The sequence below is a fragment of the Ictalurus furcatus genome, chromosome 16 (assembly GCF_023375685.1).
Source record: "Ictalurus furcatus strain D&B chromosome 16, Billie_1.0, whole genome shotgun sequence".
NCBI lineage: Eukaryota > Metazoa > Chordata > Actinopteri > Siluriformes > Ictaluridae > Ictalurus > Ictalurus furcatus.
The window spans coordinates 1,605,036-1,625,180 of NC_071270.1; the positions used below are offsets into that span (position 1 = coordinate 1,605,036).

General features: G+C 41.7%; 1 protein-coding gene across 3 annotated transcripts in view; it reads right to left on the minus strand.

The window, feature by feature from the left end:
- Positions 1 to 12,712, minus strand: part of nipblb (NIPBL cohesin loading factor b) — a 33,182-nt gene extending 20,470 nt beyond the window's left edge. For 2 of the 3 annotated variants that reach the window (XM_053645098.1, XM_053645096.1), the window contains exons 1-2: positions 12,323 to 12,712; positions 2,608 to 2,756 (exon numbers count right to left, since the gene is read on the minus strand). In XM_053645098.1, the coding sequence (XP_053501073.1) occupies positions 2,608 to 2,671 (64 nt within the window). In that variant the 5' untranslated portion in view covers positions 2,672 to 2,756; positions 12,323 to 12,712. The remainder of the gene's footprint in view (positions 1 to 2,607; positions 2,757 to 12,322) is intronic. The other variant, XM_053645097.1, reaches the window with a different exon arrangement.
- Between the last annotated feature and the right edge of the window lie 7,433 nt (positions 12,713 to 20,145).

Below are 20,145 nucleotides of genomic sequence, written 5' to 3' on the forward strand. Positions count from 1 at the left end.
TCACTCGGATCACGTAGGTTCGAATCGAAAAACGTGAAGGATGCCATCTTACGCTGTCCGTCAACGCTGTTTTTAAAAATAGGAGCCACGCCGTTTTAACACCAGCAACAGCTTTAGAAATGAATGACGGGAAGGAGCAGAGACACAGAAGCAAGCCCCTCATCAGTTTTATTCCACTGACTGTCCTAACAGACATTTTCAAGTGTGTGAGCGCAGACAGGGCTGTTTTATTTTTTTTTTTTTTGTTCCGACTTGATACAGTAGTAGAAACACATCACATCGACTCAAGTATTCATAAATTTGCCAGTGTTTTGCTTGTTTAAATGTATTTTAATTTGTGCTGCAGCCAAACCTAAAAATAAACAAATAAATAAAATGGATTCTTCACTTTACGCCACAATTAAATTGCACTCATTTGATTTTTTTTTTTTTTAAAGAAGTCTTCGTTCCAAAACTACCTCGTTTCTGTCTTTGTATCGCTTTCCTGCTTTCAACCGAGTTGCACTTAAATAGAAAAATGGTTGCATAATGAAACCATTATTAAAATAAAAGCATAATAACATAAACAACAACAATCACCACTCAATAATAATAACACTCAATAATTATAACATTGATTCATTCACTCATTCATCTTCAGTAAGCCTATCCCGGATGGAAAAACACCCTAGATGAGACGTCAGTACATTGCAGGGAACCATGCGCATGCACACACACACACACACACATTCACACTGAAGAGCAATTTAGACTATCCAATCCACATATCATGTTTTGGGACGTGGGAGGAAACCCAGAGGACACCCACACAGAGATGGAGAGACTCCACACAGATGGTAATCCGAGATCAAGATGGAGCCAGGGAGCTGAGAGGCAATAACGCTACCCAGACTGCCACAACTAGATGAAGAAGAAGAAGAGTGGTGTACATGGTGTGGTTCAAACTTCTATTCGTTATGACTGATTAATCTACAGAGAGCAGAAGACAACTCTCTCTCTTCCAACCTACACTATTAAACTAATCTATACTGTATGTGATGTCTTCTTTGAGTGGAGCTACACATCCAGAAGGAAGTGATAAAACGTTACTCGTAATGAGGTCCTCACTTGATTAAAGCGTCCCTCCGTTTTTTGTTACTTTTCCTTTACAGAAGGAAGAGAGCACGTCTGTCGACTCTCTCTTGTCCCACCAGCTCACAGCGTTTGCAAATCCACGAGTGTAAAAATAGCCCAAATGGGAAGGAGTGATTATTTACCGCTGCGGGAAGTTCATCAGAATCTCGTCAACTTCGTCAAACGATCACGAAGACTGTCGGCACGCGAGAACGGTCATCACACGTTAATTGCTATTAGACCGGTGTACTTGTTGCGGCGTCCTGTGCTCTAAGTGGCTGTTCAAGTCTGGGCGAAACAAACATGTCTAAAAATCGTCCTCGTCGGCGAGAGAGACGTTTATAAGAATCCTGAGAAAATGCCGTGTTACCGGTGGTACAATTCTAGACCCTGAACCACACACCGTTTGCCAACGTAACGCCACTTCGTAAACGTGCGCCATGACGGGACGACGTTCGGCATGTAAGCAGGGTGGGCGAGATGCCTAAACTAACATAACGATTCTCAAAACACGTTTCTGCGATACGCTACGTACAACGATATACACGGGTTTGCTTAAAAGACTAAATAAATAAATAAACTGCCAGGAAAGTTGTAGCACTGCGTTAAAAAAAAAAAGAGGTTGATACTTGATATTTAAATGTCTACAAAAATTCTTTAATTTCTATACTGAAAGAAAATTATATTTCATTTATATAAAAAGAAAGCTTAAGTAGATAATCAACTCAGCTGCTTCATGTCAATTCCTAAGATCTTTTTTTTTTACAAAATTTAATTTTTTTATAAAAAAGGTCATATTCACAATAGCTCAGAAAAGTGTCATGACATAATTAAGCCAACAAAAAGGAAATAAATATATATATAGATTGATAGATAAGAGATCAAATGGTAGCGAACACTATTTTCCGTGCGTTTTGAATTTAACCCATGATCAATCACCTCAGATTCTCCGCTAATTCTTCTCCCAGTAACACCTCAAGGTGTGTGATGCATCGTTGTCATTATTTTTTCCCACAACCGCTTGTCTCGCAGGTTGCTAAAGCTGAACCGCTCAGAGTCTTTTTACGAGAAAGAAAGAGAGAAGGAAGCGCTCCTGCCGTCCGTGCCAGGAAGTCGGCGCTGTCTCTGCAACTCTGAAGCCAACTGCGTTCCCTCAGGAATCCCCTGGCATGGACGGCAGGAGGGCACACCTCCACATCACAACCAGTGCGTATTTTACCAGCGGGAGCCTACGAGACGAAATTAAACTAAAACGGCTTCATATATCGCTGCACACGAGTGAAGCCTGTTCTTCGTCTCGACTCTCGAGCTTTAACAACGAACCAGCACCGGGAAAAAGATCGGAACGCCCTTGTGTAGGAATTTTTAACATGTATTCACTATCCAAAGCGACAAGATCCGGGCGAACACGAGCAGGACTGCTAGAGAGTAAAAAAATTCCATGATGTTAAAGAGACTCCGATAACATGCGTAATGTGGGAGTGTGTTACTTACAGTCAGTGAGGCTAGCAATCCCAGCAAGAGTGGTAATGGGAACATGAGGCATATCCCCATTCATGCTGAAGATGGGGGTGGGGGGTCGTGTTGATGTGCAGGATGCTCAGTGTCGCTGCTATCCGACCAGCCTTCACATCTCCCTTCTGCTGAAAGAAAAAGAAAAGCGGAATGAGCGAACTCAACAAACTCGGCGCCATCGATTAGATGCTTTTCTCGCAAAGCAGAAACGGCGTAACTTTACACAGTTATTATTATTAAATCGCCTCCCGCTTTCAGAAAGTGTCACGTAGCACACGAGGACGACTTGAAACCTCATCCTGCATTACATCGACTGGTTTTGTAAACGGCTTCCGCTGGGAGTCGTCCTATTAGAGCCAAAAATATATATAAATAAGTGCAAAAAAAAAAAATTTCAAATGTTTCGACTCCTTGAAGTGAAACGATTTCTCAGCACGGATTGAATTTTGAGAGCTACTGAGAAAATATGTAGCATAGTGTTAATTTAATCAAGCTGGATCTAGAGTACATGTAGATCTGAAACACTGCGCATCAGCTTATATACAGTCCAGTACCCTGCGGATACACGTCACGGTCTCTTGTGGGTCTCCTTTGGGTCGACTGGATCCAACTTGGGTTGAAGAAAATTTAATACATTGTACCTAAACAAATAAGCAAGACCTGATCTTATCCGTCAGCATTTAGGATGCCTAAATTGCTTATCAGGTTTTGCAGATTAATCGGCACCGATAACCGGAACCGTCGTTATCGGCAAAAACCCACACCGATAGTTTTCCCGGTTGCGTCAGTTGCAGGAGCGGCTGAGAAGGGTCCAGTGTCCTTATACAATGTGAGAGAGGCCTCAAGAAGTGAAATACTACGACCGACAAATTTTGTTGTACTATTTGGAACGTTACTTTTTTCGCTTTTGCTTGCGTCTATATCTTTCGTTTACTTTAATACGTATTCTTAATAGTTACTAAGTAATATTTGTACATTTATTTGCAATTTTAATAAGTACAGTACATTTTCATGGTACAGTCAGGACTGTTTATTTTCATAATAAAGTCCAGCAGTAATTTAATTTGAGTGTTATGTTTTCGTTCAGAATCAATTTTTAAAACTATCGGGTTGATTAATCGGTTACTGGCAGGTACGTACCGCCCGACTTGGCTATCGCTGTCGGAAAAATCCACCATCTGTCGACCTCTACTAAATAGTGTCCTGAAAATAGAATACTCGAAAATATACGCATCCCGATACATAACACAGAATTTCAAGGGAGGAAAGAAAAAAAAAAAAAAAGAGAAAAAAAAAAACAACAGTGCACATCAACCAATGATATCGAGTGATTTCAAACAATTCAACAGGTTAAACGGATCACCGAGAAGTGCTGTACAAATCTGTCCCAAAGTACTGATATTCACACCGATCGATGAACCATAAAAACAAGCAATAAAAAAAAAAACGTGAAGTAAAGTAAGGAGAAGTAAATCTAAGACCTGACGAAAGCATGCCTGCACTTCAGGCGGTCTCCTGTCCGTCGCTTCGGACAAGCGTCTAGGGAAAGCCGTGATTCAGTTGCCTTAGCGTCATGTTGGATTCTCACAGTGAGAAGGCGTCAACTAGAAACATCAAGAATGGGGTTTTGTTGAACCAACATGCACGACACAAGCAATTCACGTCGTCCACCGCCGTATGCAAAAACAGCCCTAAAAACAGACTAGCTCGATTCACTGATGCGTCATGCTTTGTAAGTGAATCAGGTCTGTACTAATTTCGATTACGTGATGCGACACGCAAAATGCATCACTTTACGTCTGCAATGAAAGTAGAGTCAATACACATTAAAGATACAGCCACAGCAAAAGGCGAACCCTGGACTAAGAGAGCTAGTGACCTACATAACCGACATAAGAAGCCACACATCACATGACAACTTTGCAACCGTCCACAAAATAAGTCTAGCTTATAAAACAGGAGGGAAAAGCAGGACACAGGTGCTAAGTGTGCATGGTGTGCACTAATAAGCAACGCTGCTCTGTCGGATACAGGCTTCATCTGCATCCGTAACACTGTGACAGGGGGTTCATCTGTCTGTGGCAGAGTGTGATGCGAAAACTGTCAGCAAAGAGGACTCCAGAGTCATGACACATCACAGGTGTCAATCACGTGGCGTATACGTGCCAGAACCTTTCAGGCGACGTTTAATGCTCTAGAACATCGGATGCACCTTTCTAATGTCGGCGTAAAAGAAATTCAATAGAACAAGTTACGTTTCAGTGAAATTATCCAGCTGAGTGTCATCACAACGCAAAAAAACGCTATTAACCTCTAACTAAACTGGAAATCGGATCATTTATGCAGTAGTGTGTGTGTGTGAGTGTATATATAGGGTTTTACGGTAACCACCAGGCACATGGTGGGGGGGGGCTTTTGCTGGTCTATTGTAGTATGCATGTTTATAAACTTTTCTAGTGTACACCTCTTAGATAAAACAGATTACCGTAAAACCTCGTACACACGTGCATTCCGGTTGCTACCACTAAAAAGGTCTGAAAGCAGCGTCTTCCCCAACTGGCACATCTAGATATTTTGGCTAAAAATATGCTGCTTTTAAACATTTTTGGTGGCATTCTTAATAAATATAGTTAACTGACACTATTAATCAGTCTGTACAACATTTAGCGAAGTTTTTTGCCAAAAAAAAAAAAAACGCTCGATATTGTGCTTTTTTTTGTTTGCAGAAAACTACTTGAATGGGAGAAACTGCAGCTACATGAAACAAGTGAACTTTTTTAGCTGTACTTGTGTTCGGTACACGTGAATCAAAGAGGGCTTCGGACGATGTCACGTGATGCGTCTTGGCCCAAATCTGTAGAAAATCCACGGTGATGTTAAAAAACACGGAACAGCCTACACTGATGTTAAACCGTGAACCTACTCAAATAAATAAATAAAATAAAAAATACATACCACGCGGCAGAGAAAAAGTTCTTGCTCACCTGCCTTTATATACAAAGCTGCTTTCAACCTCTCGGCATATCCTCTGAGGAGCTTTTGAATCCTCTCCGTTGTAATATACGCTGCTCGTTCTCCGACTCATCTGCTCTAACTCCAGCAGACTGAATATGTCTTTTTGACACGTCTTTTAAAACCCTACCAAATGCCACGGACTGCCTTCTTCTAATAAAATCTGAAGGCTGAGATGTTCATGGGGAAAGAAAACGTCTTTCACTTGCCTCGACTTTTCGTCCTGTTGCACTGTTTCGCTTTTTAACATCCTGGAATTCAGGTTATTCCTGTAGCTCCATGCCAGGCAAAATACTACTGCGCGCATTTAAATGACGTGCATATTTTTGAATTGTTTGAGAACCCCTGTTGTCTCTAAAAAGAATAATAAATATATCATAGGGGATGCTAAATTTTGCACTCAAATCTGTCACAAATAAATAAAAGGTACTTCTCCTTGTAACTGGTGTGACACCATGAAGGTGTAGGCAGCTTTTGCACGTTTATGAGATATCTTTTACCTGGGAAAGTGTGTATGGTGTACTCTTACTTCGCTATAAAAAGGTTCATAAGGGCTACTTATGTACCATAAAGACTCCAGAGCTGCAATTTACAAATTTACGACAAATGCAAGAAATTAATATTAAAAGTAAAAAGACATGCCAAAGGTACAAAAGATGTAGATTTTGTGGCACCACACCAGACCGAATTTGGAGCAAAGAAGAAAAGCCGCAGAGGTGTTTCAGTGCCTTGACAATGTCGTAGTTTTGTGTGTGTTAACTTTTTTTTTTTTTTAATCAGCGGTACAATGTGAGTAGACACAGAACTAATGATCGGTTGCACCATTCGAGAGCCAAAAGAATCCCAAAGTCAGATCACTCTCATTCATGAATCTATTGCTTTAAGGGGTGGGGATCAAATAAATAAACAGGAGATCTCGGATTACAGATAACGCCCCCCACAGCGACCTCCAGCAGAACCACACTGCTCAGGGAGGGAGGGAGAAGCGCAACACGCACAAAGGATTAGCAGATAGAGTACAGAGAGTGAAACACACACACACACACACACACACACACACACACACACACAGAGAGAGAGAGAGAGAGAGAGAGAGAGAGAGAGAAAGAGAGAGAGAGAAAGAGAGAGGGAGAGACAGAGAGGGAGGTAAAGGGAGACAGAAGGAGTGAGACAGAGACACTCAGACTGAGGGAGGGAGAAGGAAACAGAGAGACAAACAGACAGAGAGAGGGAGCCCGCCAGAAAGAGAGACGGACAGAGGGAGGGAGACCGACAGCCAGAGAGACGGACAGAGGGAGGGAGACCGACAGCCAGAGAGGGAGACCGAGGGAGGGAGACCGACAGCCAGACCAAGGGAGGGAGACCGACAGCCAGAGAGGGAGACCGAGGGAGGGAGACCGACAGCCAGACCAAGGGAGGGAGACCGACAGCCAGACCGACAGAGAGAGACCGACAGCCAGACCGAGAGAGGGAGACCGACAGAGAGAGACCGACAGCCAGACCGAGAGAGGGAGACCGAGAGAGGGAGAGAGAGACCGACAGACAGACCGAGGGAGACCGACAGACAGAGAGACAGACCAAGGGAGGGAGACTGACAAAGACAGACCGACCGAGGGAGGGAGACCGACCGACCGACTGACCGAGGGAGGGAGACCGACCGACCGACCGACCGACCGACCGACCGACCGACCGACCGACCGACCGACCGACCGACCGAGGGAGGGAGACCGACAGACCGACCGACCGAGGGAGGGAGACCGACAGACCGACCGACCGAGGGAGGGAGACCGACAGACAGACCGACCGACCGAGGGAGGGAGGGAGACCGACAGACAGACCGACCGACCGAGGGAGGGAGACCGACAGACAGACCGGCCGACCGAGGGAGGGAGACCGACAGACAGACCGGCCAACCGAGGGAGGGAGACCGACAGACAGACCGGCCGACCGAGGGAGGGAGACCGACAGACAGACCGACAGACAGACCGAGGGAGGGAGACCGACAGACAGACCGACAGACAGACCGAGGGAGGGAGACCGACAGACAGACCGACAGACAGACCGAGGGAGGGAGACCGACAGACAGACCGACAGAAAGATCGAGGGAGGGAGACCGACAGACAGACCGACAGACAGACCGAGGGAGGGAGACCGACAGACAGACCGACAGACAGACCGAGGGAGGGAAACCGACAGACAGACCGAGGGATGGTGAGAGAGACCGAGGGAGGGAGACCAACAGAGAGAGACAGACCGAGGGAGGGAGACCAACAGAGAGAGACAGACCGAGGGAGGGAGACCAACAGAGAGAGACAGACCGAGGGAGGGAGACCAACAGAGAGAGACAGACCGAGGGAGGGAGACAGACCGAGGGAGGGAGAGGGAGACTGACAGAGGGAGGGAGGGAGACCATCAGAAAGAGAGACAGACAGAGGGAGGGAGACCATCGGAAAGAGAGACAGCCCGAGGGAGGGAGACCATCAGAGAGAGAGACAGACAGACAGAGACAATCAGGAAGAGAGACAGACAGGGGGAGGGAGACCGACAAAGGGAGGGAAAGGGAGACCATCAAAGAGAGGCTGACAAAGGGAGGGAGACCGACAGAGAGACACAGACAGAGGGAGGGAGACCGACAGAAAGAGAGACAGACAGAGGGAGAGAGAGAGCAAGACAGGTCGACAGGGAGAGACATAGAGAAAGATAAGTCGACAGGTCGAGAGAGAGACAGGGAGAGAGAGAGAGAGAGAGACAGGTCAGACAGAGAGAGAGACAGGTCAGACAGAGAGAGACAGGTCGGACAGAGAGAGACAGGGAGAGAGACAGAGACAGGTCGACAGGGAGAGAGACAGAGACAGGTCGACAGGTCGACAGGGAGACAGACAGAGACAGGTCGACAGGGAGGGAGACCGCCAGAAATAGAAACGGGGAGGGAGAGGGAGACCGACAGACAGAGAGACAGACCGAGGGAGACCGACAGACAGAGAGACAGACCGAGGGAGACCGACAGACAGACAGACCGACCGAGGGAGACCGACAGACAGAGAGACAGACCGGTGGAGGGAGACTGACAGACAGACCGAGGGAGGGAGACCGACAGACAGAGAGACAGACCGAGGGAGACCGACAGACAGAGAGACAGACCGAGGGAGACCGACAGACAGAGAGACAGACCGAGGGAGACCGACAGACAGAGAGACAGACCGAGGGAGACCGACAGACAGAGAGACAGACCGAGGGAGACCGACAGACAGAGAGACCGGTGGAGGGAGACTGACAGACAGACCGAGGGAGGGAGAGGGAGACCGACAGACAAAGACAGACCGAGGGAGGGAGACCGACAGACAGACCGAGGGAGGGAGACCGACAGACAGACCGAGGGAGGGAGACCGACAGACAGACCGAGGGAGGGAGACCGACAGACAGACCGAGGGAGGGAGACCGACAGACAGACCGAGGGAGGGAGACCGACAGACAGACCGAGGGAGGGAGACCGGTCAGAGAGGAGAGACAGGTCGACAGGGAGAGAGACAGAGGGAGGGAGACCGCCAGAAAGAGAGACGGACAGAGCAGGCCGACAGACAGAGAGACGGACAGAAGTAGGGAGGCTGACAGACGGAGAGACAGACCGAGGAAGGGAGAGGCAGACCGACAGACAGAGAGACAGACCGAGGGAGACCAACAGACAGAAAGACAGACTGAGGGAGACCGATAGACAGGGGGATAGAGAGAGAGAGAGAGAGAGAGAGAGAGAGAGAGAGAGAGAGAGAGAGACAGGCCGACAGGGAGAGACGGGAGAGACAGGCCGACAGGGAGAGACAGGCCGACAGGGAGAGACAGGCCGACAGGGAGAGAGAGAGACAGGCTGACAGGGAGAGACAGGGAGAGAGAGAGACAGGCCGACAGGGAGAGACAGGGAGAGAGAGAGACAGGCCGACAGGGAGAGAGAGAGAAACAAGCCGACAGAAAGAGAGAGACGGCGAGGGAGGAAGAAGATAGTCGCCCGGCCGCTGGGAGACTTGAGTGTTTATCACCACATTACATACCCAGATTTCACATCACGCTCTGTGTGTGTATTGAAGCAACAAAAACAAACCAATACAAACACCTTCCCAACAAAAACAAACCATTATAAACACCTTCCCAACAAAACCATTATAAACACCTTCCCAACAAAAACAAACCATTATAAACACATTCCCAACAAAACCATTATAAACACCTTCCCAACACTGAAAAGCACAAAACTCAAAACAAATCCCCAGACTGATAGGACTGGTCTTCCTGCTTGCTAGTTTCCTGTGTTAGCATCACAATGTGACGCGACAACTACCTCCACTACACTACACCACACCACATATTACCTTGGAGCAAGATATAATTCACTTTCTTGATTCAGAGTGCATAAACACAGCAAAAGCAGGGGCTAAACTTATTCCTATTTTTCTTGACGCACCATCGCTTTAACTCTGGCCATGTACATGAAAAAAACCCTACTCACTACTTTATTTAGAAAAAAAATCCAAATTTGCAAAGAACCCCCCCCCCCAAAACAATTATCCAAACGAACACAAGAGTTTATTCATATTTCAAAATAACGTCGCAACTAGCAAGCTAATCATCGTGCTAGCAAAATTAAAACACCACAAAACTATGAACAGTTTTTCCCAACAAGTTCAAAACGAGAAAGATTTCTGTCCATACCGATAGCTTTTTCTTGCATTGTTTCCACGAAACGGCTAACTAACCAGCTATACTCATAGCAGCGCCATGCTAACTATCTAAACTATTTTCCTCTACTTCTCGCTAGCCTTCATTCTGTCACAAACACAGCGTCAGCTAACAACACTAACCTTTAAGCTGTACACGGTTTACATTAGCTTTAAAAAATGCCACTACTTAAACCTGACCAACACACAAAAAAGCATAATTACCTTTAGTAGGTGTTAATTATGCTTAAAAAGGGGCAGTAATTACAGTTAAAAGTTCGCTAGCTCGCCAGTTGAGTCAGTCAGCGGGTTAGAGGCTAATAACACGCACGAGCTTTATTTTAGCCAGCTAACGCGCTTCTATTAATGAACTAATTAATTAACCTAAGATGCTTTGGAGTAAAATCCCCGAGAGTTATACATAAGAGTTAATTAAACACCAAAAAGTCACATTTCAACGTCGTTTCCGGGAGTCAACTTTAACTTTGAGATGATATTTTCGAATCGCGGTCTATGCTAACGCTAACTATAGCAAGTTTTAACCGAAACTATGCCTCACGGTGGCATCCGCAAACCGCATAATTTACCCAGAAATTCTCGAATTTAATCATAATCCAACACGGTTTAAATTATTTCAACCAAGCCTTGCGTGTATGTCTGTGTGTCTGTGTTTGGCGAAGCGTTATTAACACCACCGACATTATAACAACAACTAGACATTCGTGGTGTCACACATAAGCTTCCAATTAAAACCCGGCGACTTGTGGAAATTTAGAAACGGGAGCTTGTTTATGTGAAAAGTCTCCGAAATGCCATGAAAATCCGACAAGAAAACGACTTCATGAAGTATCCAGTTCGTTTCTATTTCACTGCGACTTTCTTACATACTCCACAGTTTGGTAATTAGATAACTACTGCGCCTGGAGAAGTGAAATGAAATGAAATTAATTTAAAAAAAAAAAAGTGTTCACGGCGTATTTTTTAAATCCACCTGGACGACAGGAAATGTCTAGAAAGAAAGAGCGCGTTCGCTTTCGAGGATTTGAGCAGATCTCAAGCAAAACATACTCGGACTTCACTGGTGTTTTCTTAACCAGTGTGTCCCAGTCGTTAAAAAAAACCCCAACAACAACTTTGGAGTCTCTTGGATATTTTCTGACTGCTTCCCTGATCCTAAACATAACTTTAACCTGGTAAAGCGATTTAAGTCTTCATGTGGTAAAGGACGAGGAGGGGGCGAAAAAAAACACACATTTAAACGTGCTATACATTGCCAGTCTAAGAAAACACAGTACTAAAAGAAATACACAGTTAGCTAGGAAGCAAATCTGAAACCATTATAACTATACTCAGATTAAGCAAAACTTGCGAAATAAACATGCAGCCTGCAAACTTACATGACGGCTAAAAAATAAAAAGATGAATGTTTACAGCGACTCGCCTACTGACTGAGCTAAACCAGCTAATTTGCCAGCTAGCTCTGTAGGCGAGTCAGTGTAAACAATGCTAACTGGCTAAGCTAACTACCAAGCTAACCAGGCCTTTTCTTGTTCTCGTTTATAAGCAGCGTTTTAGCTTGCTAAGATAATGAGCTAAAGTTCTTTTATTTTGCTACGGCGTTCAAAACATGTCCGGGTTTCAAACAAGACTGACCATGAGGTCGAATTTGGGCATTTTTTTTGCTTTCATTTGACCAGCGTGGCCTTGTAGCTAGCTAACAAAACCGCGAACCGCGGACTCGCCTAAGGTCACCTGCCCGTGGCCCCGTCGCCGCGGAGCGGCCACACAAGCCAACGTGCACCGGAGAGAACGAGAAGAAGCCAGCGGAGCTAGCTTAGCTTAGGCTAACCCAATCCGAGCGAGCGATGAATAACATTGAAGTTTCGCACGGCCCCGGGTATGTTATCGGGTATTTCAGGCGATTCTCTTTGATCGCCCGCGGATAAATGGAGCGATCGTGTGCGTTGGTTATTTACCTCAGGACTTGGGTGTTTTAACAAAAAGAAATTGTAGCAAACGTTTCGGATCAGCCTCTTGAGCTCCCCTCTCCGTTCCTGTGTCGCTCTTTGCAGCTACTCCGAGTAATATAACAACAATAATCCGGGTCGGGAGGGTTCGTTCTTCTTCCTTCTCACTGCAAACATGAAGCCTTGAGGGAGGTAAACAACATTCCTTTCAACCGGTGGATTTTCGCACGGTTTTACACTCCAGCGCCGATTAAAGATGGTTGTAAATCTCCAAGCGATTTCAGGGAAATATTTAGCGGCGGAAAAAAACCCCGAAAGACTATTGACGCGGTGATAAAAGAGATCCACTCAGACTCTCCCCCCCCCTTCTCTCTCTCTCTCTCTGGCAGAACAAAATGCCGACCGGAAGCACCGCTGCGGGAATGACTCCCTCCACCGGCGCCAAACCGACCAGCAGCAACTCGGGCCGAATCCCAAACGACTCCATTTTGGACCTAAGAGTGCTCCGTAGACGCCACTACTTCCTGTCAGAGATAGTGCGTGTATAAAGGGAGCAGGGAGTTATTTGGGATTCAGCCGCATTCTACTTCCGCTGTTTTTTTTTTCTGCATGCTTTCTTTCCTACTACTAATTCTACAGTGGTCTAGAGAATCGTTATTGGTAACAAACCTATGGACAATCCTTTTCCTTTTTTTTTCTTCCAGTGTCAAAGTTAGGCATAGCAGGTTATCTTTACACATGCTACTTTTACAAGTTGAAGTATGTGTTTTATTTTTTTTACCTTAATATCTGTAAATCTACAAGAACTGATGTGCCTAATTGCAGTTGTTTAAATTCTATTCCATTCTCTTTATCATAAAAATGTTACTTTGATTTGTTTTGTTGTTGTTGTTGTTGTTTTTTTTAAACTTTTACAAACCACATCAATACCGAGATTAAAATTCTGCAGCAAGTATGAGTTTTCTTCATATACCTAAGATTTCTGTCATTTTGGATTTTGTTTGTTGACAGCGATGAAAATCTTGCTTGTTAAATATAATCAGGCGTAGAGGAGGACTGGTATTGCAGATAAGAAGTAAAAAAAAAAAAAGGATATCATTTACAAACAATTTGTCTCATGCAAGATACCATTCTCAGACGTTATAAAGTTATCATTTTATGTGATCATACAATTAAAGAGAATAATAAATAAATAAATAAATAAATAAATAAATAAGCTTCTTGGAGACTTCTTGTCAGATTTTTTTTTTTTTACAAAAAATCGACGTTCAGTGAAATATCAGTAATAGTTAATCAGTCATGTGCTCGTGTACACATTAAAACTGATGTACACACAACCACTGCTTTATCCCCGATGACTTTTAAGCATATTTCCCTTTAACTGATCATTTATTAATTACTAGATTGACATACTTAATGAACTAGAACATTATGTATAGTGTCATAGTGGTATAGTGCACCAGTATAACGTCTTAAATACAAGCTAATCACCGCCTTGCCTTTTAGAACGATCTTAAGATCGTAACAACACCTTACTGATTTTGTTTTTGTTCAAAATGGCAACAACAATAAAAAATAAAAAAAAAGACAGTTTTGGAAAGTGATGATAAAATGTTCATGCCTTTGCTGCTCAGTTTGGTGGAGCGATGAAACGTGATGAAAGTGCTGACTTTAAGTATTTAAGCATCATTATTGAAGCAAGCATTGATTAATGAATGCCTTTCATGCATAAAAATAATGAAAATGAAATCATATATACATACATACCATACATATGCATTAAAGTATTTTCTGCTTTTCTTCATGAAGTATTAAGTATTTAAAACTACCATAATGACACTCATGTATGGAGAAAATGTCTCTCTAAGTATTGCCATACAACTCAAGACTAACATTAAAAGCTCTTTAAAATTTTTAATGCCCACTTTGCTCAGTTTTTTTTTTTTTTTTTAAATCACTCAATCTGCATTGGTAATACATTTTCTATATATCTGTATGTGGTTAGAGTCTGCAACTTTTATTCTTTATTCTGGAGCAGTCTAGGCCTTTGTCACTGCTGTTCAATCATTTTAAAGATGTGGCTTTTGGGATTGTAGACTAGAAATCACAAGCTTAAGCTTAACCGCTTGCCACAAATAATCGGACAAATCTTCCATGTTGTCAAAATCTTTTACATTCATTTATTTTTGCAGACGCTTTTGTCCAGAGTGAGAGAAAAATGTCTCAGAATTCAGTCCACGCTCAATGCAATGACGGAGCTGTGGCTCTCTGATCGTTTTTCAGAGATTTGCAAAACGTCCAGTGTGGAATTCGATCTGTGAATTCTTTGTGTTCTGAGTTTTTCCAACCTAAGCATACCAGATAATTGGACGCTTTGCAAAACACTTTGACATATTTGATATTATTATAAATGTTACTACGTCAAGTAAAGTGTTACTTTAACAGACTCTGCATTGGATAGTTTATTTTTAAAAAGTGTCTATCTAGAGATGCAGAGTATTGCTCTGAAACACTGGATTGGTACCTAATTGGATTTGATATTTTATTTCACAGAAATTGGCATGCAGTCTTAAGATATCACTTGTTTTCAGCACTTTACCTGCGATGTTTTGCAGAATGTACTGTACACAGAGATTCGATATTGCTATCATTGCAAAAAAAAAAGAAAGAAGAGGATCTCTGCATCCTTACTAATGAATTCATACACACTAATGACAAATGCAGTTTTTGTATCGTTTATTACATAGATTATCACTAGCCTTCTGTAAAAACCGCCCATCTGTGACGCTTCCCTTAACCATTTCCATGTTTTCTCTGCTTGTATAAAACACATTAAGTAACCAGGATTAGAATGATGTGTAATATTCAATGTACACTAACCCTTTATTATTTTTGAAGAACATCGGTTTAAAAATTTGTATTAGCAAACCTGTTATAATATTTGTTAAAAGTATCAAAAAGTACCAGGTACATTTCATATTTATATAATAATTCACAATAATAATAATCATAATCATAATCATAATAATAATAATACACACTAATGACGAATGCAGTTTGCATACAATTCATCACTTAAACTTTTATTAGCTTTCTCAAACGTCACCCTCCTGTGACAGTTTACATTTACATTTACAATAATTTGAGGGATAATTCGCTATAATAATAATAATAATAATAATAATAATAATAATAGCACAATATAATATCACTGTTGTGATTGAACTAAAAGCCTTCTATAATATTTATTAAAACAGATATATTAAAAGGATCACCTTTAGCTTTTGGTGTGTTTGTTCTTTAAAAAGAAAACCATCAATCATAAAGTTATAGAAAATGACTATTAAATAATAATGCAATAAGCAATAACATTCATTATAATAATGTGTAATAGTAATAAAAACGTTTAGAAATAATGTATAGAAATTTAAATTGTTTAAAAGTGATGTTGGTATAGCCTGAGTTTAAAGGTGTAACTCTTTCAGAGTTTAAAAGTAACTTCAGTTTGTAACTTTGTTTTGAAATATTGAAATTTCTTTTTAGGTTTAAAAATGTTTTGTTTTTTTTTGTGAACAGCTCGCGGCCGCCCTCTTGCGGTTGAAAGCTGAAATTGCAGCACATATCAACATACCGTAAACACAGATCAGGAAGTGATTGACATTGTCCACGTCCGAACTAACAACCAACAAATACACGATGCACACCAACGTACAGAACAATATCTGACTTAAAAATTACAAAAAAATTTTTTTACTAATTTATTAGTGTATTGGTTCTTCATTCAGGTGAAAATCCTTCATCAAGGGCTACTGAGAATGCACAATGTGAACAAAGTGACATTTAAAAGTTCTACTACTAGGAATTTAACATTTACAAGATGTAACTTTTAACACGTTGTTGTGAGATGATTTGGACAGCTTTAGTCAGAGAATGAATCCATTTTATTGCACATTTTCCCAGACTAGCTCATGATTGTTGCGGATAAGCTACGGTTCTTTTCAAGCAACAATTAAAAATTAAAAACAGAATTTCCTTAATTAATAGCATTTTTTGAATGTGAGGGGAAAATGGGTTGCTCAAGTGTTCATTGAATGGTTTATTAATGTCTTTTATCTTCCTAAAGCTGTTTTGCTTGGATCCCTCTGTGATATCATAATATAACCTCATATTACATGTTTACACCCCCATATAAATGCATCAATACATTCTAAAACGAATAGGAAAATATTAATAATAGATCCTTACAAGATTAGACATACCACATATGGCACTTGTGTCACATGTATTAGAACATTTTGCACTTCCTCGGTATGATTTTTAAGTAAATGGCTTTAGTCATGTGATAAATGATATCATCCGCACGAACATTTCCATATGAAATCAGGACAATTTATATGAATGATCTATATAACTTCATTTTAAACATGAGTAAAACAAAAACAACTTTCAGTCACAATTGTGAATGCGATTAAATGAGTTAATGTTCACTTCTCAAGCTCCTAAGCACTCAAATGGTAGCATTTGGAATTTTAAAGGTAAAAAAACATGAGGAATATATTCAAGGTGTGTGTTCGTAATAACGCAGATATTCAGGCTTATAGATACGTGAGACGTTTGCATTGACTAACCAAGGTTCTTAGCTTCCAAAAATGGCTCTACGTTTAGGAACCCTACGAAAAAAGAAAAAAAAAACCATCTCAGCAGGTGAAAATATCTTGAATATAGTCTGATTTATTATAGTCTGATAGAATATATCTGACTATAGGATGATTTTTCTTCTTATTATTATTTTTTTTTTGCATTGGATACGTAAGTACCACTGAAAAACAGCAACCTAAAGTGTACCAGGAATATCATAATCCCACATTCTGGTATAAACATTTCAAACAATGTTAAATGATTCAGTTACTTCATTGAAATATTCTAAATTGTTGCTTGTAGTTTATTAGAACAGAAGGCACTGCTGAATTCGTAGCATTATAAACTGTACTATGAAATATAACCGTTTTAAGTATACATTCTCACAACGTCCCAATCACAAATCTCGTGCAGACAAGAACAGGTTTTCTTACTGTATTTGGCTCCATCAACCCTGACCTGTTTTCCAAGCTCTGCTGCTGAAAGTACAACCATACCCCCATTCTACCACCCTCATGCTTCACCATGAGGATGGTGAGGGATTCCTGCCAAATCTAGCGCTTTGTGCCAGTGTTCAGCTTGGGTTTCACCAGACCAGAGGACCTTTCTTGAGCCCAGCTTTGTGAAATGTCTTTGGTATGGCTGTCCTGTGGACACCTCCTCCCATCAGAGCTGTGGATCGTTCCAGCTCCTTCAGAGTTACCTTTGGCCTTTGGTTGCTTCATAGTGATCTCCTTAACCGTTCATTGATTTCTGCTCAGAGGCAAGATTACTCTTTAAAATATTGTATCATGTTTCAACACTTTTCCAAACACAATATCTTCACTGGTCTCAACCAGGCAATAAATGAATCTATAACAGATATGAATTCAGGAAAACACAGATTATCAACCAAACTGTTTTGAGTGACCAAAAACCTACTGATCATTGCCTTGTACAAAAACATTCAATGCTTTATTAAACTTGAAGCATACCCTCAGAAGAAATGTGCTGATGTGGGGTTAGGGTGTAGGAAGACGACTGTGATCATCTTTAATGTTTTATGAATTGGCAATGCTATTGCTATTGGATCAGATCGTCCACAAGGTGGCAGTAAAAGCCTACATTTGGTTCTCAGACGTCTCCTCTAGACAATGACCCTTTCCAGTTAATAAACAAATCCACACACCTGATTATTATCCATCGCATATTTATTGTATGTATGTAACAGACCAAGGAATGTCTGGTATAAATGTATACTGTATACCAGAAGTGATGAAGGGGCTGATTTCTTTCTAGCCCAGTCATATTTCTTCTCGCACATCATATAATCTTTTCTGCCTCTTGGTGTCCTCTCGACACTGGTACTGGAAGCTCAGGTCTCAACAGAGTCTAGTCTCGCACTTGTCTAGTTATTTCCCTTATCATCTTCATCATCTGTAAATACATGTCTGATGCTGTTCTTTGAAACCTGAATCACAGCACTGGAAAATATGTCTATAAATGTGTCTTCAAACGTAACACACATAATGAATGTGTTTTACACGTAGTATCCTGGGAAATATTTGTAGTAATGGCAGATCATATCATATTTAAGAACCGTATAGATACAGGAAAACTTCTGTAACAACACAGTAGCCTACAACATACCGTATCATTCATTTTAAACCGAGGTGCCAAAACATTTCCCTGGATCAGCAAATGAACCTTGCTTTGGGTCATTTATTTCTTTTTCCTTTTTTTTTTTTTTTTTTTTTTAAATATTTCTTCTATTTTCTCATCCTCATTTTCAAGTTTTGGATTAAATAAAAGCATAGTTTTGTGATGTTTTAGCGAACAGCAGGGCAAGTGCTGGGGTAAAGCTAGTCAATGCTAGCCAGTGTTAGGCTAGGTAGGTAGGTAACGTTTGCTAGCTAGCCTGATATTTTAAATAGATAACCCACACAGATTACATTCTTCTAGGTTTTTTTTTTCCCCTCTGGTATTCAGGATTGTGACCCGTCAATAGTGTCACTGTTGTTGTTGTTTTTGTTGTTGTTGTTCATTTGTGTAATATTTCACTTTAGCAGTGAAATTGGATGTCTTATATCTGTATACTCGTGTTCTCTTAAAATTCACTTTCATTTCATTATAGATAAACACATTCATTTCAGAAGAAACACCGAGAGTGCTTTAAGTCTTTTCACCGGAGGAACTTGTTTTGGGGTTGCCTATGTTCAGCACTCCAAAAAACGCTCCACAGTAGTGGTTAATGGCTCATGTGAAAGTTGACACTCGGGGATTTAATAAGTTTTTCACAAGTATTTATTTTTTTTAATCTAGCCTACTAGGTTGAAATGTTATCATTTTATTGTGGCAGTTGTATCCAGTGTTTGACTATCAAAAAACAAACTTTAGTTGTACAGGCTGGTTTAACTCTGTACCGGTATTATTGTGGAGAGGCGTGAATCGTTTGGCCAGCAGGGGGCTCACACAACTCCCTTTTCCCATCGCCCTACTCACCAGCAGCTAAAAACAGAGCCATGATACTCTACACACAGAAACCCGACGGTGTCCTGACTCATCCTAAGTCTTCACAGACTCGCGGCATCTGTTTAAACGGACGACGGCATGAAAAGACATACACGTTCAAAGACATACAATATTTTCCATTTTATTCAAAACTATATTTACCATAGACAAACCTACAGTTTCATTTATTCCATGTAGTTTGAAACGACATGCGGTATTTTATTTTGTGTGCGCGCGGATCTAAGGGGGCAAATAACCGACAAGATGAACAAGATCCCCGTAGACGCATCACAAAAAAGAAGCAAAATCACAGTTTCTCTTCATTTGAGTGAGTTAGTAGACGCTCGGCATGTTTGTGTCTGTAATGTCGGATCCTGAATTTTATCCGGTTCTCAAAATGACACTTCGTTCCAGCTCAGTGCAGCCTCAGGAGACTTCACAATATCGTTCACAATATCTACAATTAACTCTCCAAAGCTACGACTATATAATATGCTATCTATATAATATAAACTATTTATGTTAGCAAATGGCAGCAAAGGTGTAACATTCGAGGGTTTCAAGTGTGCTACCAGGATGTCCTAGAGATATGCGAGGGAAAGTAACACCGTATCCGGGATGTGTATGAAAATACTGCGAACATTTTGATGCTTCCAGCATTAAAATAAAGACAAGGTAAGTACAAAGAAAACGAAGCAAACAGT